Source organism: Mixophyes fleayi, chromosome 11 (genome assembly GCF_038048845.1).
Source record: "Mixophyes fleayi isolate aMixFle1 chromosome 11, aMixFle1.hap1, whole genome shotgun sequence".
Lineage (NCBI taxonomy): Eukaryota > Metazoa > Chordata > Amphibia > Anura > Limnodynastidae > Mixophyes > Mixophyes fleayi.
In genome coordinates this window covers 46,785,630-46,813,629 of record NC_134412.1, presented here as the reverse complement: position 1 = coordinate 46,813,629, position 28,000 = coordinate 46,785,630, and the positions used below count along the sequence as shown (strand labels likewise).

Below are 28,000 nucleotides of genomic sequence, written 5' to 3'. Positions count from 1 at the left end.
CCCGTTTGATTTGGGTAGAGGCACCCATCAAGGGTGTCCTTTTATCTCCGGCTCTATTTGCCATAGCCATTGAACCATAAGCATGTTTGATTTGCGCCCATCCCGGTATACAGGGTCTCTCTGCTGGGGAGGCTACAGATACTATTGCTCTATACGTAGATGACCTGCTGTTGTTTCTGTCTGAGGCGGATGGTTCCCTCAATAACCTATTGGAGACTGTTGATAATTATGGCCATTACTCAGGAGTAAAAATTAACTGGGATAAATCTATAATTTTTCCAGTACATGGTTCTCTCCCAGCCCAGTCCACACAGAGTTACCCTCTTAAATGGAATCTGTTTCAAATACCTTGGCAGCTGGGTCTCCTCCAAGCCAGCTGACTATGTTAAATTAAATGTTGATCCTATTACTGACTACTTTAAACTTAGGTCCCACACCTGGAGGTGCCTGCCATTGACTGTGACTGGAAGGATTGATCTCTTTAAAATGATAATGCAACGTAAATACCTTTACGTGTTGCAACATTCTCTCATATATATCCCTAACAAAAATTCAAGTCATAAACTCAATACTTTCTTCATTTGTCTGGGGTGACAGAAGGGCTAGAATAAAACTTAGTACTTTATGTAAATCAGATTATATTATATGGCAGCTCAGTTGTCACATCTGATTGAATGGATGAGTGGATGTAATGACGGCTCCTTGTTGGGCTTTATTGGTGAATGGGCGGGGCCCCAGTTCACCCCACTGCAGGTGCTGTTGATGGGTCGGACTCGTAAGACAGACGCTCCTATCATTACACAAGCCATTAGGATCTGGAATACGGCACATAAAATCCTTGGGGGGAAAGGTGTGGATGCAGACACCCCGATCTGGTATAATGACGCTCTACCTGAATTACGAAAATTGAGTGGGGACTGTTTCTGGCGGTGTTTGGGGGTGTCAGCTCTATAATACAAATCTATTCAAATCATTTGAACAATTTAAAAGAGATTTCCAGATCCCTCAGAGGGCTTTCTTCCGATATTTGCAAATCAGACATGCTACTCAGTCTCAGTTTGGGAACACACCCCTATATTGGCTACTGCCCCTGCTAGATCTCTGCTTGAGAGTATGAAGGGTCGCAGAGTTATCTCTTCCGTTTATGCGGAGCTTAACCATCATCAGACATGTAATAGTTTATTACCTCTCAAGGTAAAATGGGAATCCAATATTGGTACAATTGATGAGAAGGAGTGGTATGATATCCTAAAAAGCATCAAACTTGCCACATCTTCAGTGTGTTTTCAACAAATTCACTTTTATTTTTTGCATAGGGTATATCACACTACAATGTCTATGGCAACAATTGATGGGGCTAGAAACGCTGATTGCCCTAAATGCTCGCAGCCAAGATGTGATTTCTGGCATTTGCTTTGGGAATGTCAGGTAGTCCATGCCTTCTAGGAAAAATATGGAAATGTATTGTTGGGGTGGTACCTGGTATTTCTCCATTGGAACCTAAAGTATGTCTATTCGGGATATCACTAGATGAAAAACTAACTGTGCCCCTTTATAAATTTGTCTTCATAGCACTTACCTTGGCAAAAGTTGTCATAGCGCGTAATTGGCTTGCAAATGCAAAACCAGATTTCCATAGTTGGAGGGCTTTGGTAAACGAGACCATGGACCATGAGAGATACACATATAATTTGCGAAGGGCTGAACACAAATATCATAAAGTTTGGTCTTCTTGGTACGAATCCAAGCATAGAAAAAGAAGGGTGGCCCAGGATGTTGGATAGTTAAATGTGAAAGCCCCGCTTGGTCTGGTCTGGACTAAATTTAAATTAATTTAATTCCATTATTTAGGCGTTGATAAACTTTGCTACTTTATGCAATATTTCTGACAAGATTTTAGGCAGGATATTTATACATTCAAATATGTTTATAGGTATCTGTTCTGTTGAATCTGAACTTGCCTCATTTCCTCTATATATTATTCTGTACTATGTATACATTTTACATCTATGCCTTTATTCGCGTTGATCTCACCAGGGTAACCTTAGAGATTTTCTAAACGGCTGACATACGTTAAGTTAAGTAATGTTTATTTTGTTGGTTTTTTTGTTATATGTACTAAAACTCAATAAAAAAGTACCTGATTTAAAAAAAAAATAGATAAAAGTTATATAAAAAAATAATAATAATAAAAAAAAAGCTCGACCACTATTAACCCTAGTGCTGCCAGCCTACTGCTGGTTACGTGAAAAATCGGGGAAAAAATTGGCGTGGGATCCCCCCGATTTTCACTTAACCAGCATTTGGCAAAGCAGCCTGGGGTGGGTGGGACAGGCGGCAGGGGTACCCCTGCCATAATGACAACCAACCCCAGGCTGTTCAGTGCTGTGCTGGATTCCCTAGGGAGTGAGGTCCGCCGAAAAAAACGAGCGGCTCCCCCTCTAGTGACAACCAGCCCAGTGCTGAAAGCACTAGGGCTCTTCCTACCGCCGTGGGCTGTGGGTAGTAGGGAAATAATGCCGAAAATAATGTAAAATAGCAAATGGATGCCATTTTGTTTTGTGGAACTACAAGTCCCAGCCAGCCAGGGTGCCATAAACAGTGTGGGCATGCTGATGCTTGCACCAGCATACCCATGGCAGCCAGTGCATATTGGCACGTGGAGAACCACAAGTGCCAACATGCCCTGACACCCACAGCTACCTGGGACCTATAGTTCCACAAAAGAAAATGTTTAATAAACCACAACACCTTCCTTAAAACCACATACTTTTAATAAAAATAATAAAACCCCAATAAACTCACCACTGATGTTTTTCATCTGTCAACAGCTTTTAATCCTAAAATGAGTGTAAACCAAGTTCCAATAAAAATTTTATCCAAAGCCTGCCTTGACCATGTCCTAATTAAATTTGTATCCAAAATCCGTCTTCACCATATCCAAAAGTCCTGCTTGTAAAAGTCCAAAATTAATTTGTAATTCCATTAGTCCATATGCTTGGCAAATTCTTCATTTCTTCTGGCCAGGAGGGCCCACTTGTTGATTGAAGTCTTCTTATCTTCAGCCATAAGGGCCCCATATTTGGAAGATCCCATCCGGAACATGCTTCTTTACCAAAAATAAAAAAGATGAGAGACGACGCACACAGCTTCTACACTGTAGAAGCATCTATTAGCAAAGAACTTAGGACATCCACGAGGTCTATTTATAGTATTAGGGGTTTCCCACGACAGCGTGGGAAAATCTCCTAGTACTATAAATAGACCTCACGGCTGTGCTAAGTTCATTGCGTATCGGAGCTTCTACACTGTATAAGCTGTTTGCTGCGTCTCTCATCTTTTTTTATTTTTGGTAAACAAACATGTCCGGATGGGATCTTACAAATATGAGACCCTCCTGGCCAGAAGCATTGAAGAATTTGCCAAGCATATGGACTAATGGAATTACAAATTAATTTTGGACTTTTACAAGCAAAACTTTTGGATACAAATGTATTTTGGACGTGGTCAAGCCAGACTTTGGATACAAATTTAATTGGAACTTGGTTTACAGTCATTTTAGGATTAAAAGCTGCTGACGACAGATGAAAACATCAATGGTGAGTATATTGGGGATTTATTATTTTTATTAAAAGTATGTGGTTTTATGGAGAGTGTTGTGGTTTTTTAAACATTTTCTTTTGTGGAACTACAGGTCCCAGCCAGTCATGGGTGTCAGGGCATGTTGACACTTATGGTTCTCCAAGTGCCAACATGCCCTGGCTGCCATGGGTATGCTGGTGCTTGTAAGTATACAAGTATCAGAATGTCCACACTTTTTATGGCACCCTGGCTGGCTGGGACTTGTAGTTCCACAAAACAAAATGGCGTTGGTTTATTTTTTTACATTTATATCGCCCTTATTACCCTACACCCTCCGCCCAGGGGTGTAGGAAGAGCCCTAGTGTTTTCTACACTGGGCTGGTTGTCCCTAGAGGGGAGGCCCGCTCGTTTATTTAGGCAGACCCCACTCCCTAGGGAATCCAGCCCAGCACTGAACAGCCTGGGGTTGGTTGTCATTATGGCATTATCGCCTGTCCCACCCACCCCAGGCTGGTTTGCCAAGTGCTGGTTAAGTGAAAATCGTGCGACCCCACGCTAATTTTCACGTAACCAGCAGTAGGCTGGCAGCACCAAGGTTAATAGTGGTCGGGCGGGGGGACCCCACGCTTTTTTTTTTATTATTATTATTTTTTTTATATAACTTTTATCTATTAACAGTTTTGAAAGCTGCTGGGACCTCCGGCTCTATAGGCAGGGACAGTTTAGCAGTGATGTGTTTACTAATCTTGCATCTAGATATGGATAACACAGGAGAGTTTGCTAAACACGGGAGTGTTTGACATCGCAGCAAATCGCCAGAGATGACCAGCGATTTTGAAGATCAGGGTAAGAATCGCAGCTTAATAAAATATAGAAACAGCGCTGAGACCTAAATTTAAGCCTAGTATTGAATCCACGTTGGTACAAATAAAATAGTTTATTAAATATAAACATATAATAATCCAATACACAACATACAAATAGCAAAATATCAGTGCACTGATAGCGAATACCACTCTGCTACAAACTGCAAGCACAGTATGGAATGAAAGGTTAATGAGTCTGTAGCAAAAAAAACCAAACAAACCGTAATTAATCACTTGTTCAATGAATAAGGATGTTAGTAATTCATTGACCCAAAATCCTTCTAATGTTGAAAAGGAATTATTTCCATTAAATCCTGATAGGTGTTTAAATAGGATGGCTCCTCATACCATGTTAATAATTCAAAAATGACCACATTTATAAGTGATACATTTTTAATATTATTATTATTATTATTATTATTATTATCATTTATTTGTTAGGCGCCACAAGGTTTCCGCAGCACCGCACATAGTACAAACAGTAGACTATACAGGGTATAACAGTACAGAACAATAAACAAAAAGTACCAATACTTCAGAAACTCCAGGCAGGCAGATGCAATAGACACGGAGCAGAAGAACGGGTAAGGAGACAGGAGGGAAGAGGGCCCTGCTCATTCGAGCTTACATCCTAAGGGAGGGTTGACAGACCAGGCACAAGAGGAGCCGGTTGAGGCAATGGGAGAGAGGGGAGAATGAGCGGAGGAGATAGGGGTTAAGTGGATGGGTGGTAGGCTTTGAGAAAGAGGTGAGTTTTGAGTGCACGTTTGAAGGAGCCCAGAGTGGGAGAGAGGCGGATGGAGCGAGGGAGGTCATTCCAGTGAAGGGGGGCTGCACGGGAAAAGTCCTGGATTCTGGAATGGGAAGAGGTGATCAGAGTGGAGGAGAGGCGGCGGTCATTGGCCGAGCGCAGGGAGCGGGCGGAAGTGCGAATGGAGAGGAGGTTGGAGTTATAAGGGGCAGTAGAGTGGGAGAGAGCCTTGTAAGTGGTGGTGAGGAGTTTGAAAAGAATTCTGTAGGGGAAGGGGAGCCAGTGAAGGGCAAGGCAGAGAGGGGAGGCAGAGGAGGAGCGGCGTGAGAGGTAGATGAGTCTTGCGGCCGCGTTGAGTATAGAGCGGAGGGGGGAGAGACGAGAGTGGGGGAGGCCGGTGAGGAGGAGGTTGCAGTAATCCAGGCGGGAGATGATGAGTGCGTGTATGATGGTTTTGGTGGCCTCCTGAGAGAGAAAGGGACAGATGCGGGCGATGTTGCGTAGTTGGAAGCGACAGGCTTGGGCAAGGGAATGAATGTGGGGGGCAAAAGAGAGAGAGGAGTCAAGGGTGACACCCAAGCAGTGGAGTTGGGTGACAGAGGAGATGGTAGTGTTGTTAACGACAATGGAGAGGTCATGGTGGGATGGGTGGTTGGGAGGAGAAAAGACAATGAGTTCAGTTTTGGAAATGTTGATTTTGAGAAAGCGCTCCGACATCCAGGAGGAGATGGCGGAGAGGCAGTCAGATACCATCAATTATTTACATTGATGTAAATAATATTATTGTTCCTTTGGAATCATCACAGTTTTGTAGTCAATCGATTAACAATGCTTTCACTACACATCGGCGTAATAGAAGAGAATATATAATCTGTTACATTCCTGAGCGTGTAGCTGGTTCGTCAACCGCCCCTGGAGTAGATGCCGATATCGGGTTCACGATACTCACACAGGGTTCACCAGACTAGTTTCTTGTATAGACCTTTCAACTCCGTGTCAGCGTGACATACGGACCATCGATTAACACGGCCGTGTCAACGCTTGTCTCCGTGGTAATGAGAGTCAGTAACAGACAAATCTGCATCCGAATACGTATTCAAAAAGTGGAATTAGCTGTGCTGTAATAATCGCAGCTTAATACATTTGAGAACTTTTGGACTAAAATCGCAGGTTATCACCCGCAATTTGCCTCAATTTTAACACGCTGAAAAAAGCCGTGGGTGTCAGGGCATGTTGACACTTGTAGGTCTCCAAGTGCCAACATGCACTGGCTGACGTGGGTATGCTGGTGCTTGTAGTTATGCAAGCATCAGCATGTCCACACGGTTTATGGGACCCTGACTGGCTGGAACTTGTAGTTCCACAAAACAAAATGGTGTCTGTTTATTTTTTTAAATTTATATCGCTGTTATTACCCTGCTGCCCACAGCCAACAGGGGTAGAAGGAGCTTTCAGCACCGGGCTGGTTGTCCCTAGACGGGGATCCGCTCGTTTTTTTCGGCGGACCCCACTCCCTACAGAATTCAGCCCAGCGCTGAACAGCCTGGAGTTGGTTGTCAGAGGGACCCCTGCCGGTTGTCATTATGGCAGAGGGACCCCTGCCGCTTGTCCCCCTGCTATAGTGCCACCCACCCCGGCTGGTTTGCCTAGTGCTGGTTATGTGAAAATCGGGGGGATACCACGCAAATTATTTCCCCGATTTTCACGTAACTAGCATTAGGCTGGCAGCACTAGGGTTAATAGTGCCCAGGCGGGGGGGCCCCACGCTTTTTTTAAAACAACTTTTATCTATTTTTAACACTTTTGACAGCTGCCGGCACCTCTTGCTCTATAGGCAGGGGCAGTGTAACCGTGATGTGTTTACTAATCTCGCAGCTCGACAGCACAGTAGAGTTAGCTAAACACGAGAGTGTTTTACATCACAGCAAAGCGCCAGAGATGACCAGCAAAGTGAGATCTCTAAACTTCGGAGGAATCCGCTTCGAATTCACAAAAGACAGACCCTTTGAGCACATATCAAGTGGGCAATCCTTTAGTAACAGGGGAACATCAAAGTGAGTACACTAAATCCTCCTCTCCAACACCTTCCTGGAGGAGGTTTTTGCCACGCTAATCTGCACCCTAATCTGCCAATTACATATCACCTTCAGACCCGGAACCACATAGGCAGGGAGATATCCATGCTTAACTCAAACATTTTTTTATGGGAACCCCATCCAATTATAAATTGAGAAGGGGACGAACCCAAACTCGAAAGCCAGCTACCGACTGAGGGGGAGACCCCAAAAAGAGACTCCAGAGATGAAGCTTCAACAATAAGAACAGCACTGGATTTAGCATTCCCAGGCCATCTAAATGAAGTTCAGATTGTTTCCCCATAGCAACTGAAAGAACAAGGAACTGACCTTGACCCTTAATGATTCTGGCAACACTTATATGTAACTGACGTACAAAAAACTGGGGTCAAGTAAGTTTTGATCAAATCAATCGGTTCTCAATAGGGCAGCTTCCACTTCTTCCAGTTCTCCACTTTAGAGACGGCACCTGCCAGTTTCAGTTCCCAGTTTTGCTGGGCATAATCACCTGAACCAAATCGAATACCTAATATTTTAACCTCTCGACTGGCTTGAGGGAGCGCATCTGGAAGGAAAAACTGCCATCCTTTCTCCCCTAACCAGAGAACTTCACTCTTTTCCTTTTTTATCTCTGAGCCGAAGTTTCAGAATATTCGCAGATCAGATTCTCTATTCCACGCCTCTCAGCCATGCCTGACAAGACGACCGTGGCATCATCAGCATAGCATAGACCGCTATGGTAAATCGCAAATACATATAGGGGGCCCAAGGGACAACCTTGTATGACTCCAGATGACACCTCAAAAGTAGGGTCCACCCAACCATTCACAAGAGGGAAGCTCTCTGCCTGCTTACAAATGGTACATAGCCAATCAACCACCCATACTGGCAGACCATACCTCTCAACAAGTGCCTATAGGTATTCATGATTGACACGATCAAATGCCTTAGATTGATCCAGAGCCAGAAAGTACTTGCGCCACTTTTCAGTCCTGCACTGTCCAATGGTCTCCCGAACGCCAAAGACAGCATCAAAGATGCTTCGACCCTTCACCATATAGTGCTGAGAAGGGGAAAGTAACAGGCCTAAAACTTCCATAATCCTGCTAAAAATGGCTTTTGCCAGAATCTTCCTGTCTGAATTGAGAAGAGCGATGGGGTGAAAATTCTCAACCCTGCATGGGTCTTTCCCCTTGGATAACAAAATAAGGGCAGACTGTTCATGGTGGGAAGGAGAAATACTCTACTAAAGCTCTTGTTAAATACCTCCACCAGGTGCGGAGCCAGGAGGACCAAAAAATCATTTAAACTCGAAGGTTAAACCATCCGGGCCTAGGGATTTCTTATTTGATAAATGATCAATCGCCCTCCTGACCTCATCCTCCGTTATCTCAAAATCCAAGAGATCAAGAAAAGAATGATGGCCACCAAGCCCAGACAACCCCTCCAGAAACAACTCCAAATCTTCTCCCTGAAAAGTGCCTTCTTAGACAAAAGGCCGGAGTAGGAGTCTACGTCTGACAAGATACATCCTTCGTTTTTCCAGAGTACCGCTCTGTCATTGCGCAGTTCCCTCACCTACTTCGCATACTCCGACCTCTTACAGTTAAGGTAGGGATCCAGAGAGTGGTACTTACCGTAGTTCCTTTTCAAAACCAAAGAGAAATATCAGTCATACTGACATTCATTTATCTGGGATTTTACCCAAGAAATTTCCCCACTATCGCCGCACTCAGAGATCAAGAAATCTAGTTTCCATCTCAAGGCATGGCAGATGTTACTTTTTAACCAATTCCACTGAATTGCCAGTTCCTTAAAAAACCTCTGAGTTCTTCCTTTAAATTCTTCTGACCACTCTGTCCTACCCCAACCTGCTTCCAAAAGTGTTTCTTAGGTTTCAAAAAAGTCCTTAAAGGAGTGTATAACCTCCTTGTCCTCCAGAAGGCTGGAGTTCAGACGCCACAGGCCCCTATCATTCTGAGTGGTGTCCGAAGTGTTCAAAGACAAACGTGATCCGTGGGGTTGAATAGGTCTGTGGTTGTCTGTTTGTCTCAGCGGTGATGGAGGTGATAGGAAAGGCTGTATGTTTAAGGGATAGTAACTGAGAAGGTGGGTAGAGACAGCCATTAGAGAGTTAGAAGGGGGTCCTGAGGTGGATAGATAGCTTAGTGAAACATTAGATTTGACAGTAAAGTGCTGCATATGTATATGTGGGTAGATTAGTGTAAAGATAGATAGGTATATTATAATAATGTCCTGTATAAAATTAGTCAAAAAAATGCTGTGGGGGGGGAAACGTAATAAATGAAGAGATGGGAAAAATAAGAGATTAGGTCAAGAAAGAAAGATAAAAATCTAGTAAGGACTGATCTATTGTATGTGGCTACATATATTCTCTGTATACAGATAACACATGTAGACATTTCAATATTTCTTGATATTTCTTGAATTTTGTGACCAATCAGCTGTGAATAAAACTAGTTATTGTAAGACTAAAAGGCCTTTTTATCTTTAGAAACCTGATCACGGCAATATGGCAGCAATTTATCATAAAATTATGCTGGAGTAGGTGAGCAATACTCAGATTTCCTAGTGATACTGGCCCAGAGCGGTAACAGGTAACTTATACTTTGCTTCATTTAACAAAATTCATGAAGCATATTTAACAAAATTCCAGTTTTTACTGGCAATAGTGCTGTTTGTCCTCTGATAAATATGCTCATAGATCTCTTATAATCCATCTTGAAGAGCAAATGTATACCTAGGGATTACCTTTGCCTTTAGTACAGAGAGCTTATGGGCAAATGTGAATATGTGTTGTACTCTGAGTGCACCTGATATGCATCTGTTGCGCATATGATGGCTATGATTTCTGTTGTGCATAGAAGTAAGAGAGTCTGCAAGTTTGGACAATGTTTGTTTGTTTTTGCCGCAGAAATGACACGTCGGCATCAGAATTTGGAACAGCAGAGCTCAGCACATGTACAGGCTTTGGAGGAAGAGATTGTAGGATTAAAGTTACAATTGTGTAAGTATGGAAGGAAATCACCTTATTTACTAAGCTACCATGTACATATACACATTGGGTAGCAGTTGTAAGTAAATTGTGTAGTGTACTGGAAATGTAAGCTTTTAGATGCATGGAGAGACTTCTCACTTCAACGTATGTATTATTTGGGACTGGAGTTTAGCAACAATTGACCTTGGACTTACTGGTGGTAGGGATATGGGTCAGAGCATTGGACACACTGTACATTAATAGATAATTTTGGGGTGTTTTGCATACTTTGGAACATTTGCTGAAACACTTGTATCATACCCTTTGTGTTCACAATATAAGAAAGTTGTATAAATTGTCAAGTATATTGTCTGCATCCGAGGAATTACATGTGCATGAAAGTAAGGTGAAGACAGCCATTATATTGGGTATCATGAACAGTGATTTGAAAATGTAAATTCATACTTATCATAATTAATCAATTAGTGTAATCGCCATTTTTAGGTTAGTGTAACTATTGTCGGCATTATTGTAATCATAAAACTGACTACCGCCGTACCATACCTAGTTAACTTTTTAAAATTTATACAGGTGAACTCATGTCTATTTAGTACTCTCCATTTCCACAGAGAATATGACAACTCTGCAACATGCTACATGTGTGATATGCCTCTGACCACTAATACCACTAGAAAAGCCAATAGCAGCAGCCCAGTGCTCTTCTAGCCCCTTGTATCCTAGCACACAGTGATATAGTAGGAGACCATTGCACCTGTGAGAGAGTATCTACCAAGTTGACCAACTCCTATGGTCAGTAAAACAAGATGTGACCAGCACATTGGTTGTGCCCAGTGCATTACAAGTGCTAGACCTACCTCCCTCCTCCTCCCTCTCTTGTGTTTAAATAGACAGAAAGGGATTGATTATGAGGAGGAGGTTAATTGATGGTATTATTGAGTTTTACTCACAATGAATCCCTGCATCGACATGGTCGTCCCTCATCAGCATAATAATTAGCTCTCGCCCACCCAGTCACCGTTTATTCTTCCCTTTGGGGCCTCCTGACCCCTTCAGAGCCATCTGACTGTGAGATCTCATCTTGCACACTCACAGGATTGAGCATGCATTGCTCAGCCTCCAGTTATGACAAAGGGGAGCATAGCCAATCTGCTGGCACCTCTCTGACAGCAGAGTGCATGAAACTCCCTTCTACTTATCAGCTTGTCCCTCTCTCTGCGGACAGTATTACTGTGTTACACCAACATAGAGTCTGTGTTGACACGGTTAAAGTACCTATGCCAGAAACTTTTGGATCCAGGCGGAACTTGGGAAAACCACAGGGCTGTTTGGGACCAGGTGAGGAGGAGTCGCTGGATTGTGTGTACAAGTGCTCATCTTCCTTTCTCGCCACTCCTCTTCTGTCTCCCCCCTCTACCAATCCCTTCACTGGCTCCCCTTCCCCTACAGAATCCTGATCAAGCTCCTCACTCTTACATACAAGGCCCTCGCCAACTCCACTGCACCCTACATCTCCACCCTCCTCTCTATTCATGCTCCATCCCGCCCTCTCCGTGCGCGTATCCAAGACTTCGCCCATGCTGCCCCCCTCCACTGGAACAAGCTCCCTCCCTCCATCAGAACTTCCCCTAATCTGTCCAGTTTCAAACAGGCTTTAAAAACCCACCTTTTTCTTAAAGCCTTCCAGTCTCCCACTTAACTTCCTACCTTTTCTTCTGCCTCTTCCTCCCCCCTTATCCTTATCCTCCGTTCCTCCATCTCTCCCCCGTGTCTCTCTGTCTGTCTACCCCACCCCTTAGATTGTACGCTCCTTTGAGCAGGGTATTCTCTCCTCCTGTCTTCACCACTGTTAACTCTGCTCTCCAGCTACTTAGCCCTCCTCCTTGAGGACCCTCTTTCCCGCGTCCCCTCTCGCTCCCTCCTCTCCCCTCTAGGGGTCTCCCTGTCATCCGTGCCTTCCCTCTTGGACTCCATCGTTGGCGGACCTTCCCCTCTCCTCTCCTCCGCCCCTCTAGTGGTGCTTTGAGCTCACTGAGTTACTGTGATTATTGTTTACTGTACTGTGCTGTCTCACCTCGTATTGTAATCTCGTTTGTCCCGGTACGGCGCTACGGACACCTAGTGGCGCCCTATAAATAAAAATTAATAATAATAATAAGTGTGGGCGCAAGGTGGGCCCATAAATTAAGCAGCTGGCACAGGGCCCCCTCTACTGGGTCTGTACGCACTACACACCTGGCACCCACAGTGGTTACACCAGTGTATGTAAGGGTAGGGTACCCAGGATTTGTCTTTGGGCATGGTGCAGTTTGTGTATTTGTAGCACCCGCTTTAGCTAGGATTTTCAGGGTGGGGAGTATGGATGTATTCCATACAATCTACTCATCTCACCTTCTCTCCTTGCTCAGTGCCTCCACCCAGATTTCGTTCAGGGGCTGTGTATGTGGTTTCCATCACCAGGGTTTGAGTCGGGGGACTCATTGAATACGACACTAAGCTGCTCTAATTTCACTACATTTTGAAACAAGTTTGGGGGTTTACAAACAATCCTATGGTATATTTATCAAGAGCAAATATAATAAATAAAATTACTATAAATCATTTAGCTGACAAAGGAGGAAATTTATCATAGGTTGTTTTTTCCAGCGGGTTTGTAACCACTGCAAATCAATGACGATTTTGGTCTATAAAGCCAAATTTATGATCCAGCGGTTTGGAGGGTGAAAACAGAGATGGCAAGTGATGGACAGTGATATACAACGGTTTCAAACCCACCCAAAGACTCCAAACCGCTGGCAACTTAAAGGAAATGCTGGGATTTTTAAGCATTGTTGGATTATGATTGGTTGATTTCAAACCACTGAAATCGCAAGATTTCTCACCTGCACTATATAAGACTTCCTAGTGCCTAATATTAGTTGAGAGGGGTTGCAGATATTAGTGGTAGGAGAGGAGAGATAGATTTGGCTGGTGGATTGTGGTGTATTGGTGGTTTGGTGACTGCTATTGATTTAAAGATAAGTGTGCCCCCCCCGGCCAAAAAAAAAATAAACAAAACAAAACTTATTTACAACTAACACTTGACAGAAATAAATAAAAATTGTTGATACTATACTATACTTTTGGTCTTCCACTAAACATAGTAGCATTTCTGCCTTTCTTGATTTACACTAGCATAATCATGATGGTTGGTGTATGCATTACATGCTTTATCATAAATATCATCACATTTATTAAATTCTACATCATAAGTTGTATAAGGATGTTTTAAGCCATGGGTGAGGTGACCATATAATGTTCAGTACACATGCCAGGAATATGGTGACACATGTTAAGGCCACAGACCACTGCCAAAGTACATGCTCTAAATATTGGGATTAACCAAGGGGAGTTAGATCTAGTAATAATGTGTTACAGTAACATGAGCATACTGAAAAAATCACTTACAAAGTAGGTATTCTTCATTTAAGAAAATGGTAATTGGACCCCGGATTTCTTGTTGAATCTTTAATCCCCTGAAAGGACACACAGCAGATAAGTGCAGATGATTGCTAATAGGCAACAGGTTCACAATTTAAGCCAACTTACCTGCCAGAAGTGCCTCTTGTTTTTGTTGTGATGGATTTCCTAGTGGCTTGACCAAGAACAAGCGCCAAGGAGAACGGTTTGCAGAAACTTTTTGATAAACAGTGTTGCTGGCTTTCTGCATGTAAATAACATAAAACTTTGTGAATAATTATAAACATTTCAGTATAAAGTGGGACTGGAGGGAACTGTGCTTGTAGTGGTCAGGGTGTAGCATGGGTCAAGCAAATGGAGTATATTCTCCTGGTGATAAATATCCTGTGGAGCCCCATAAACAGTCAGTCACTCTGTAGTGCCCGCAGTGCTTGTTTCTTTGATGTTTTTTTTCAGTTGTCAACAATTTGGGGGTGCTTTAAAACACAGGATGGGTGACATTTCACTCATCTAGGGCATGATTCAATAAAAAACACAAAACGAACATAATGTGCATTTTTTTAAAAAACGCACATACATCTGATATACGCACGTTCGTATTCAACAAGGAACTGATCTGCTCTAACAGACAAGACACTGCAGGATACGTCCAATATCCAGGAACACACAGTTAAACAAAACAAAAAAAGCTGCAATTAATGTCACACTGTCAATTTAATGACAAAACATTGAAAGAAACAAACATTTTTTCCCCATAAAATGCGTTTATTAGGATGTTAATATAATGTCTATTATACATAAAATGCATTTTTACAGTTTTTCCAGATTGCAAACACATGTTCTAGCATGCATACACAGCTGTCATCACTAGTAATTGCTACTTACACCAAACCTGTAGCTGATGCAAGTGTTACGACTGAGAAACATATATCTTTGAAATTCTCAAAGCTTTCATCTGCTGCAATCGCTTGATCTTGGCAAGCCCTTGTAATTTGTTAATTGACTATGTTCATATGCCCATTCCCCTCCCTGTTCTGCCCCTGAAATCGTAGGCTATAGTAAGTGTCCTTTGCGCTCGATGATGAATTGAATGTTGCTGCATTCTCTGGCATATGGTCTATTTCTGGGCATGCGCAGAGTGTGCGCAAAATACATAACTTATCGCCATTTATGCTCCTTAATGAATCAGACCCTTAGGGGTATATTTACTAAACTGCGGGTTTGAAAAAGTGGAGATTTTACCTATAGCAACCAATCATATTCTAGCTGTCCTTTTATAGAATGTACTAAATAAATGATAACTAAAATCTGATTGGTTGCTATAAGCAACATCTCCCCTTTTTCAAACCCTCAGCTTAGTAAATATACCCCTTAGTGTTTTTCTTAGTGCCTCTGCACTAAGTGTATGCTGCCCGGTGAATTAAATTAAACACACCCTTGGGTGACATCCGGAACAAGGGGGTGTGTTTAACAATATCACTTAACTTTAGCGACTCTAATTATCAGGCCTCATTGGAATACTGTCTCAAAGATGCAGAAGTGAGTTCAGCTATCTCTAATGGACTGTTGGTGTAATCATTTACTTTTTAGTGGAAAGTGAAGTTACAAGTAAACAATATATATTTCACCTCTTTTTCTGAAAATTGCAATTTTGGGGTGTAGTGATCCTTCAAAGGAAATCACAATTACCATTATGCTTAATTTTATTCCTGTGTTAGGTTCTGTAAAAGTTTTGTGTATAAACTAAGTATGGATTAAAGTTTGGATCACCGCACTGACTATAAGATTTTACCCAATTGTAATACACATATCCCTATAAATATCTCCTAAATAGGATCTCTTAATTGGTAAATGGGGTGCAACCTTGAAACTCCAAGTATAATCTGAACAAAAAGGAGAAAAAAGCGAAGTTTCTGATATAAGGTGCACTAAATCTTCTGATAGATAATATCGATAATTACCATCCTATAAAACATAACTTTTATTAAGTAATAACTTAAAAGCGAAATATACTAAAATATAACAATTAAAATCCCATGGATATAAATAAAAGGCTGGATACACTCAATATCGTACCTATATAATCCCACTATAAATTATATGGTACAGAGGTATAATAGTGTGATTAATATGAATAAGTCAGATAGTAAATAAAGAAACATACGCCATAATAAGCAGTTATGTCTCTAATATAATGTCTGTTAAATAACAGGCTATACAGGCTGATAATGTCCAGCTGGCAGATAGAGGTTGGAACAAAAATATCCCAATTACCTCTTATAAATCACAAACGCTGGTATGTAATTCCTTCTGACTCAATCCTGCAAATCAACAATCATTTGAAATGGAAACTACCCTGCAGCATATTCAGTAGCGTAACATGTAAAGTATAGCAGAAACGTTATTTGAAAATTGTAGTAGCTAGTATGCTATCCCTTCCAACTCATTCCTGCCATTTGTAATCAGTTGTAGTATAATCTACCCTGCAGCATATTCAATAGCGCTATATGGTAGATAACTCAGAGGCGCTGTCACAGATTGCTGATATGGGGAGTGTATTGCTAACTGCCTGCTAGGTTTCCCCTCTAACTCTGGGCTTATAGGGGTAGTTAAATAATCAGACTCCTCTTAGTGCAAATATCAAGTGTGGCCAGCTAGTACGCCGACGCGCGTTTCGCTGTTGCTTAATCAAGGCAAGCAGACTGAATGAACTGACAGTTCTTATATACTTATATACTTATATCCATTTAACAATATAAATCAGTTCTATATAACCAATCCATCCTGTCATATATCTAAAATATATCATTATATAATTATATTTCTAAATCCTCATCTTAAATTGTGTTATAATTAATGAATATTCATCATGAATGATCCATTTGATCTTCATAATGTTAGTGACAAAATTTGTGAAATATTAGAAGTCGATTCTGACTATTAAGTTTAATAATAACAAAAATAATTATTAAAATATAGTGAATAATTGTGTTTGTGTATCAAGATTAATGTGATATCTAAGTAATAATTTAATATCTGAGTGTCACTTAAGGATTTGATACTGGCAAATTAATATGGCTTTATCAATGAGTATCTATTTTGACATGGTATTTGATGATTATTCTTATTCCTACAGGTGAGTATTATTGTATAAAGATCTATATATTGTTGCTAAAGGAAGATAGTATAGTTGTTATTTTCGTTAGGTCCAGTGGGGTGTATTGTTCCGATTTCTCCTGGCTCCATTTCCCACCGTAGGTCCATGCCTCCAACACTTGGTGCTGGAGTCCCGGAGTGAATTTTTATGTTGTTTGTAATGGGAGTATGAAGGGACGTGTCTCTCTGCATGCGGAGCTATCTCCAACAATCTAATGTGAGCCTAATCGTAAGGTGCAAGCCAGTGCTTGTGTTACGATCTGTCAAAGTCGTATAATTGGATGAACGAAAGTATATTGGTTAATATTGTTTTATTGTGCAATTGCACTCAGTATGCCACGTGGCATACTGCGATCGCACGGTAAAATAAGCACGCACACACTCGCATTACAACATTTAGTTATTTATATAATTCATATTCATATTGGTTCCGTTATACAGTGATTTATGAGCAGATAGTATTTGGTTTATTATAAGTTTATATATTAGGATTAGATGTACACTTCAGTGTTTTTTTAAGGTTCAGGTTATAGGAAATGTGTCATGTCTGATATCATTTTGATCCCCTATTCATCAGCAGCTGTCCGGTTCATTCGCCGAAGAGATCGCATATTGCATACTCTAGTTATTGATGTTAGGGAATAAATAGTCAGAGTGATACCAAACTGTAAAATGCTAATGGACTAGTTGTAACTGGTTTCTGGGCGGGAGAATCATCTGGAATGTTGACCCTCTGCCTTTGAGGGGGTTGTTTGAACTAACCTATGACCTGTTTACCCTGGATTCGCCTGAAGTCTGGACCTATAGAAGCAAGCCACGTCATCTGCATTGTTCTCTCTGTAACACTGAATGTATATAATCGTAGCTGTGCTCCCACTAGCTTCAGTCTACTCTGACCACAGTATTCTAGAGTGATATACTGTTCACTGGTACTGGTGGGAGCGCAGCGAAGCGCATGCGAACGCAGCGGTATGTGTGCTGCTAGTTAATAGTAACTAGCAGCACACCTCTGATGAAATCCCCAATCGGTGATGAAACGCATCAGTCCACGTGACCAGTTGAACTGATCCATTCTCGAAGTGGAGATCGAGTGGTGTGCTGCTAGTTACGATCATCATCTTTGGATGTGGTATCCACCTAATATTTACTATCCGGTTTTGGGATTATTACTCCATTCAAGAGGTGGCCTGTTATTGGGAGACATTGGGAGATCCGAGCCCAGATTGTCCGGTTGTGAACCATTTGCCGGACTGAGTGAAGAGGACCGATCTCGTGGACTCATCTTGATACAGTATTGATATTGCTTGTTGGCTATATACCGGATGAAGTTTTATACTATTTCCACATATAGAGATTGAACCGTCTTGTCATTTGGAGATCTATCAATGAATGATTAGAGACTTGATCGTTCCCATCTACCTATGTATCCAATACCGGATGAATTGTATTAATCAATTCCACACATAGATACAAACCTTGGAGACTAAGTACAACTTGTCTGATCGTTCAGAGTATACGGCTTATTGAGAGATCCCGCGGATATAGTACTATACGAGCACTCCAGATCTAGCAGACACACCTGCTTTACAAACTTCACAAAGTCTACGTTCCATATGACTATTAGCTCGGTTTGAGCACTGGAGACATTACCAACTTAGAGTCACTTGAGGAGTTACATATTGGCCATTAACAATCTATTTACTCCCCATTAGACTACTTTGGAACACTGACATCATTTGTTACATCTTTTTTAATGTGATCAGCTGGTCATTCATGAGCAAATGTGTTAATCATTCATTTATTTATTTGTATGCACATGTCAAATAAATTGTTATTTTATTAATCTATCCATGTTTTATGGTATTGGTAGAGATATTTCGGAAATCACACTCAGCGTTGTTTTATACATTTTTTGCGTTTGATATTTGAGACTCCACTGGTCTTTCAACAGCTGGTGTGGTTTGGCTGTTTCTCTATCAAGAGAGATTCTGGTGGGGATTGGAGATCTGTTTTCATTGCGCCAGGATATTTTGTGTGTTTACTTTCTATCAGGGACCAGATAGCCTGGACCATCCAGGAGTTCAGAGAACATAATTCTTCGGCAGAGACCTTCCCTTCAATTGTGTGGGAAGCACAACAGGGCTTCTGCTTTATGACCCATAAAATTTGCAAACCAATTTCATGCTTATTACTAGAGATGGTCACTGACCCCCGTGTTTTGGTTTTGGTTTTGGATCTGGATTACCTTCAGGTTTTTGTTTTGGTTTTGGCAAAACCACCCTTGCGTGTTTTGGTTTTGTTTGGTTTTGTTTTGCAATTTTGTTTAAAAATCTATTTTTTTGGGCCTAAAATAACCTAATTTAGTGCTCCACCTGTTTCTTGGATAAGTAAGGTAATTGCAAAGCTAAAAAATTATGAAAAAAAAAACAGTTTAATTCCTTGTAGGCCATCATTAATTCTACACACAAACCAGATTGTCTTCCTCTCCATCTATACCTATTGGCAATGCAACCACCATCTTTGGGTGTATATTACACCCTACACTTATAGTTAAATATAAAAAGAAATGGACAAAGGGAGTTTGGTTTCTGTCTGTATAGGTCCCCCTCTACTTGTAGAAAATAGTAAAAAATTCAGCCGGTATAGACTGTACAATATAAAAAGAAATGGACAAAGGCAGTTTGGTATCTGTCTGCATCAGACCCCCTCTCCACTAGGAGCAAAATAGAAAACTATTCAGCCGTTACAGAATCTAGGATACAAATAGAAATTGAGAAAGGCAATTTGGTATCTGTCTGCATCATCCTCATCAACATCATCATTACCACCCTCGTTGCCTACACAAATCTTCCCCTCATCCTCTTCTAATTCCAAAGTGGCATCCTCAATTTGTGTATCACCGGCTACACTCGGGCTGTTCAGGCACACATCAGCAGAACTGCTGAAAGGGCCCTTCTTTATGGGTACACAAACAGAATGCTCACGATTAGACATACCACTGGTGGATGGACTCTCCACAGGGATTGGTGTCATTTCTGATTCAGAGCATGCATTATCCTCTAATGCCTTACTGTTTTCTTGCAGCTCAGCTTTCCCGCGTAATAGTGGTTGTGTACCACTTTTAGACTCCAAATTACTTGGTCTTGCTTGGTCACGAGTGACCGTACAAAAAGAAGGCTCAGTAACATTTTTTGATCTGCCACTAATAAAGAAAGACGAAGACCTCATTCTCTCTTTGCCACTGCGTGTGTAGAATGGCATGTTGGCAATTTTTTTTCCTCAGTTACACTTCTTTTTCGCTACAACACGGTAAAAAAATTTTGGGTGTGTTTTTTTCCCTGATTTAAAAGGACTATGTACTTTTACATAGGCTTTACCAGATGACGTACTGGGAACACTACCATCAGGACTGGTGCCAGCACCTGCTTGCTGATCCTGCTCATATGTGGACTGCTTTGAATCCATTTCAATGAGGCCAACGTACTTGTAGTGCAAAACATTTGATAGATAGTGCTGCAAAATATGACTTTTTGCAGCCAGAAAAATTATTGTTTCACACTGGGGAATATGGGACACCCCAAAACACTTGTAGTGCAAAATATTGTATAGATAGATACTGCTGCTAAATATGACTTTTGGCAGCCAGAAAAATTATTGTTTCACACTGGGGAATATGGGACACCCCAAAGCCCTTGTAGTGCAAAATATTGTATAGATAGATACTGCTGCTAAATATGACTTTTGGCAGCCAGAAAAATTATTGTTTCACACTGGGGAATATGGGACACCCCAAAGCACTTGTAGTGCAAAATATTGTATAGATAGATACTGCTGCTAAATATGACTTTTGGCAGCCAGAAAAATTATTGTTTCACACTGGGGAATATGGGACACCCCAAAGCACTTGTAGTGCAATATATTGAAAAAAATGCCTCCTCTATCCTCCTCTCCTCCTGCTCTACCAATTGCTAATAGAATTGGAATCAGAATTGAAATAATAATAGAAAGAATAAGGTATACAATTATTGCTCTGTCCTTGCTCTAATACAGCCTGTGACCTAACCCTGCACTCTCCCTCTGTCAAATGGCAATGGATTGCTGTGTAGGCGGGTATTTATGCATTTCAAATATCGCGAGAACCGAGCTCTGAGATCCGACTACGTCACAATGACGTTTTGCCTCGATTTTGAATCCGAATGGGCGGGAGAGTACCGAGCTTGCTCGGCTCGGTACTCGGATAGGCGAAGTTCGGATGGGTTCGGATCTCGGGGAACTGAGCCCACCCATCTCTACTTATAAAACCGACTTAGGGGGATCTTCCTTCTGATCTCCAGAAGGAAGATACCCTCCTCTGGCACAGGTTAATGAACAAATTAAACAGTACATACAGAAATGTCATTTGCCTCGGCTCTCCCGTGCTCAGTTAGCAGCCCTCCACACTGAGATGACCACAGAAGAATTGAAACTCATGATTAAGTCACTCAAGAACTTATTAGCCCTGGGCCTCAACAACTTCCCGGCCATGTACTATAAAAAGTTTCTTTCATGCCCCTTCCACACTCCAAACATAAACTCCTAGAACAGGTATCAGAGGTCTTCGCCTATAGCAGCCGCCTTTCCCGTTGAGAGAGTCTTGCTCACAAGTACTCAGATGCCCCCAGGTCTTAACTCTTAGTAGTTGAAGCTTATGTTTTGCAGGTGCAGTGCAACTGGTAGGAGGATGGCAAGCAGAGTCCAGTAACTGGGCAGAGGTCAGGGTCAAAAGTGAACAGACTAAATCCAATAATCAGGCTGAGGTCTGGGCAACAGGCAAACAAGTAGAATCCGGTAAACTGGCAAGGAGTCACAGCGAGATCAAACAGCAGTGAAATGGAGTATCCACAGGAACAGAGGAGCAGGTCAGCAACAGGCAGGAATCTACGCTATAACCAGCATGGAGGCTAAGCCCTCCCTGCCTTATAAACATGAGAGAGCAAATGAACATAGGAAGACTCAGGGGTGGCAATTAGCGTTAGGAGGCTGTAATAATTAGTGGCACTGAATGCGCATGCGCGCCAGCTGCCACACTAGCTGGGCCACAGCGGTGGATGTCAGAAGCTTCCTGGCTGTTGCCCTGGTGACAGCCAGGACAAGTGAGAGGAAGTGACATCCCGGTCATCATGACGATGGATGGGACGTGAGACCCTAACAGACAGCTAGCCATGGCGGCTATCACAGAAGCCGCGGCTCGTGGCATGCCAGAGTTCTTCATCTTCATCATTCATGGAAAGAAGTTCAATGGGGCCACCACCAGAGTGGACATGGTGGTTATACCCAAGGAGGGCCGCGACCCACTCTTTTACTCCAGTTACCGACCCATCTCTCTCCTTAATGTAGACCTTAAACTCCTTTCCAAACTGCAAATAGACTGGTATCGTTCATACCGATCTTATTAAACCTAGATCAAGTCCGGTCAATTCCTGGCCAACACCCGCAAGGTAATGGACCTAATCCACGCTGTCAACAAAACCTCAACCTCTGCTCTGGTGCTGGACTCCACACAGAGAAGGTATTTTACCGAGTAGCCTGGCCCTTCATGCGTCATACACTTTGCGTTGGGCTTCCCTGGCCCCATCCTTAGGGGCATTTTAGCACTCTACTATAATCCCATGGCATCCATCCTCACTAAACGGTTGTACATCAGTGACCCTTCATATTAGGAATGGCACCTGACAGGGGTGCCCATTGTCTTCCCTTCCCTTTGCAGTTACAATGGAACCCCTATCAGTCACCCTCCACAACCACCCGCGTATCACAGTTGTGCCCCATGACCATAAATTAGCCCTTTAAACCGACGACACTCTACTCACACTGACCAGTCCCTAAGCACTGTCCTGCTAGTGTTAGATGCAATTGCTCAATACGGTCTACTCTCAAACTCTAAAATTAATGGTGAAAAAGGCCTTGAAAAAGCTTCCTAGCTTCTCTGACCTGTTAAAAATATATTTATTAATTAATAAAGACTGTTACACACTTAGGCAGATAACTTAGATTTAGACCTGCCGGGATCTGGCAACCTTTTTAATACAAGAGATTATCCGGATTCCACACTTAGAACATAGCGAGATCTAGCTATATAACTTCTCCCTATTTTAAACACTGTGCATAGCAGGGAATTTCAGACGTATACTCTAACCTCACAATATTAATTCTGCTTTTAGGTAGAGAACATATCTATCTTTAATCTCAGAGTCCGCTGCAAATAACTCCAGCCACATTGTACCAGCTCTATATAAACACGAGTGGCAGATAATATGAGCTAATTCAATTATGCTCGTACTTAGTATGATACCAGCGTGACTCTGGTAACATGATCTCGTTGCAAGTGTTTCAGCCCATATGTGTATGATTTAATCATAAGCCAGTATATTTCCCCTTGATATATGACAACTGTGATAATAATATAGTGGGAAATAGGATTCATACAGGGAATACCAGTGGGATTCTGGAAATATGATCTTGCTGCCTGTGTTTCAGTTTATGTGTGTATGACTAATCAAATCATGAGCCAGTCTATTTCCCCTTGATAGATGATAACTACAATTAAAATACAGTGGGAAATAAGGATTCATGCAGGAAATATAAAATCCCTATAGTCATTAAGGGACTCTCCTCATTATATATATTGTGAGATCTCTGTTGATCCACACTAATTTTATATGGACAGATCGATATATATCAGTACTATCTATATTATATGATTAAATTAATATACAGAGTTATTTCAGCAGCGGGGCGACTTGGTAGTCTCGTGTTACTACCTATCTTAACAGAACATTAATTTTTCTAACACTCAATCCATTTCTCATATTTCAAATATTTCGCTATAGGTCCTCATGGAACTCAATATATTGAGAACTTTTAAAATAAACTAATAAAATTTAAGTTTTAATCTTTGACCATTAGAGTGCCTCTTTGTTAGGACACACTCTTTCTTTCTTCCTCCCAACAATATTGACTTCAATACTGTGTGTGAGTGCACCCTTTATTATAGGTGATACAAAATTACCCACTATATACCAATATAGGAGTATTAATGGTCAACCTGGTGCGGTGTAAAATAATCATTCTACTGTGGGTAGACATTGAAGGTCACCTATTCCACCTTTTCCACATACATTCCCCCCTGCTCCGGGTGGTTCTGGATTGATCCAAAATATCAGCCCCGATCCTCCCAACTACGTCTAAATCTACGATTCACACTGTCAATTTGGAACTTTTGAACCTGAGCTTTTGACCTGGTAACTGACCCTCAAAACATGTCCCTCTCTGGAACAAACTCACTCCAAGATTAGTCCCCAGCACATTTAAATTCTGGACTTCCCATAACATTAAGTTCTTTCATGACATAGTCCCGTTGACCCTTTTCCCAGAGTTCTCTGGCCTCCGGGATTGCCTTGGGCTCCCAACTTCAACTTTCTACCAGTATCTCCAGATTCGCCATTACTATCCTGAGAAAATAAAATGCAGACACCCTTATTTCCCTTTCTTGCTGAAGCCTTTTGTCTTGGCAGATCCCCTTCCAGTGGCCTGATCTCAATGTTTTATTAGTTTTTCATTAAACACAACCAACTCACCAAGGAGAGACACAAGCTTAGATGGGAGGAAGACATGGGTGAGGTCCTTGGCCTGAAGGACTGGACCCAAATCCATGAAACTGTCACTAAATGCTCTATTTGTACACAACTTAAATAAGACTCATACAAACTTCTTTTTAGGTGATACCCAGTGCCCCGGTGCTTATGAGACTCTGGCCCATTTACTCCAATGCTTCTACCTCATCCTGTCCCATATATGGTGGACTTGCCCAAAAATAGCACACTTTTGTAACAAGATCCGTCACCTGATTGAACGTATCACTAACTCCCAACTCCCAGATAACATCTTCTATCGCTTTCTTCCACGCAAAGTCTCTGATACTTTGAAACATACACAAAAACTAATTGGGGACATTCTCACCGCAGTGAGATATTTGATTGCCCTAAACTGGAAAACAACTGACCATCCCACTATCCAATCACTCAATCCAAAGTTTGGCAAACACATAAGATGGAACACATTACCAGTATAATTCGTAACCATGCCCTCCAGTTCTCCCCCCACCCTCCTCCCCCATTGCCTTAAATTGCCCCACCCTTATCCACTCCTCTTGGGAACTTGGTTCTAATTGGGCTCTGTATCCCACTCCCTTCCTCTTGTTCTCTTTGTCTACCCCTTTCCCCATCCCAGACTCATTGGGGATTTGAGGCTTATAGATATTTGGAGACTCAGGCACCCCACATCTAGGCAATTCTCATGTAATTTTACAACTCATTCTCTGTCACCTGTAGATCTAGTACTTATCTCAAATAGTCTGACCCCATTAGTTTCTGTTGTTGAATACCTCCCCAGATGGTTTTCCCATCACTTCCTGCTGGCACTGACTTTGAGCCTCTCTCCAGATAAAGGGATACATTTCTGGACATTTAACCCATTCTGGCTTATCCTGATGGGGCGGGATCTGACCTTGTTAGTGATTGGGAGGGTTATTTAGGAGATAACATCTCCAGGGTCACCTCTGGCATTCTCTGGGGTTCCTTCAAGACCTTTATTAAGGGCTCATTCATAAACAGAGTAGCAGGGTTTAAGAAAGTATAATATCAAAAAGGAGGCTGAGCTGTAAAAAATTTTTAAAGACTATATATTAATACACATGCAAAAAATGACAGACTGGTCGAATATTTAATAAGACTAAACACATCCTATCCTCATGGACAGATTCCATGCCTATCAACATGCAGAATTACCTGGACGCTTGTTTCCAAATCTCCCTTTCCTCCCACAGGTTGAATGACTTATTGGTTATCTTAAGTCTTTTGTCCACTAAATCACACTATTTGTGTTGAGAGATTCTGTAAATGGGTATTTTTAGTCCACGAGTTACCCTTTTCTCAGTTTACTATTGTAAGAATTCAGTATATGTTCAGATGCTAACAATCCCTTTATGCAGCGTACCCTCGACATGTGACTGTATGCTCTTATCATCAGGCAACGTTCATTCTTGGACTGCTTTTGGTCTTATGGAAAGAATACCAGTCTGCCAGAAAATGGAACCATCAGAACATTAGCCTCAAATTTTCGTTTATTTAAAGTTATTCGACATTCTACAGCCACAGTTATGGAAAAAGCCCCAGTTTGCACACAGGACCAGTGGAACATTCAATGTTAATATCTTTTTGTTGTGTTGTGGATGGGTCAGTGTTACTATTTAATTGACTGGACACTTTATAGGTTATTCTGTTCATTATTCATTATAGTTGAAACACTGTTGACACAGATTTACTATTTTCACACCTCTCTTTCTGTTCCTAATTTAGTTATGTGGCTCAGTGTTCTCCCCAGCACCTATTTCCTGGGTGATCCACCCGGCTGTTTTTACACCCATCTGGCTCTTGGAGCCCAGCCAAGTCCTATTATAGACTAAACCATTGTTTCTCCTATTAAAACAGGCACTTTGTGAGCACTACATCCAGCAGTATGTGTTAGACCACTGACCACTAGTCTTTCCAGTCCTGGCAAGTTAACTTTGTCTTTATCAATATATTACCAGTAAAGTGTTTCTTTTGTGTAATTCACGTTCCTGGCGTATTGCATGGGTCCATTACTCCACCGCCAGATAACAGTCCCTGTATTTTTCCCCCTTTACTGCGTCTTGGAATACTTTATCATTTTTTGCTATACTCCCCAAGTTAAGTCCGCCTTAGAAACTCAATTTCCTTTCAAAAATTAAAGTTTATTGGTGTGCAAATAACCAATAATTAGCATCTACTCTATCAGGTGAATTACACTCAACTTTTATCTAAGGTTAAAACTTATCTTGCTAGCTGGAATTCTCAGTATATTTCTTGGGTTGGGTGCATTATTGTATTACGACCCTAAACTTTTATTTCTTTCAAACTCGCCCTGTGCTTGTCTCCGCTCCCACCAAAACCTTTAAATTCATAAACATATATGGGCCAAATACGCCAAAGAATATGCCTATATTTTTTTACAAAGACCTTCCAAAGATGGTGGGTTGGGTGTCCCTACTACCAAGCGGTACAGCTGGCCCAATATGTCCACTGAAATATGGCTCCTAAGCAAAAGTGTTAGTCTCTATAGAAGCAGATTCCATTAAACTGCTCTTACTCTCCTACCTTTTATGGTTGCCCCCGCTTGCTGCCTCAAATTAGCAAAAATACACCCAGTGGTATCACTGTTCAAGTTCTGTGTTCTAGCTCCAGAGCAGACCTCCACATTCTCCACCTCTTGGCTTACAAGTAGTGTTAGATTTCTCAATGATTTAGCCCACTCGATTTCTTTCCTTCCAATCCTAACTTAATATTCCAAATAAACACTTTTATCTGTTTTTACACACCACATTTAAAACACTGCTCGAGATAGGCATCCACCAAAGAGCTTGCCTTCACTTTGTATACTGAACTCTCTTTGCCTGCATCACTGACAAGTGATCCCCATGAACTAATGTGGGAATTTGATCTCTGGGAATACCTAGATAGAGAAGAACAGTCTGAAATCTGGGAGCACACCTCATCCAGCTCTGTCTGCATTAAGATTAAGGAAAATGCTTACAAATTATACCGCTGGTACTATGTGCCCACTAGACTATGCCAGGCACCATCTTTCATATTTGTTGGTCATGTCCAAAAAATTAAAACTACTGGTTGGCTCTACAAAATTTGATATGTTCAGTCCTGTAAATCGACCTACCACTGCCGCCCAAGTGTCATTTGCTCTCCCAATATCAAATCAGTTTTATACGACACTTTGTCTGTTGTTGCCTGCCAACTAGCAGCAGACTGGAGATTCCAGACTTCCACCTCATTTGCCATGATTATCAAAAGAATCTTGTATGTATAACTTATGGAATACATGACCACCTTAATAAAAAAAACAGCATAATCATTCTCCAATAAGACAGCAAAATCATTCTCCAAGACCTGGGAGGTTGGACCATTTATAATAATTTTCAATTGCCCTTGGTCATCTAATAACTTTCCTTCTCTCACAAAATTGT

The 28,000-nt window shown here is 41.6% G+C and overlaps 1 protein-coding gene across 2 annotated transcripts in view; it reads left to right on the top strand.

The window, feature by feature from the left end:
- Positions 1–28,000, top strand: part of DRC12 (dynein regulatory complex subunit 12 homolog) — a 104,932-nt gene that overhangs the window by 35,859 nt on the left and 41,073 nt on the right. For both annotated transcript variants that reach the window (XM_075191341.1, XM_075191342.1), the window contains exon 5: positions 10,210–10,302. In XM_075191341.1, the coding sequence (XP_075047442.1) occupies positions 10,210–10,302 (93 nt within the window). The remainder of the gene's footprint in view (positions 1–10,209; positions 10,303–28,000) is intronic.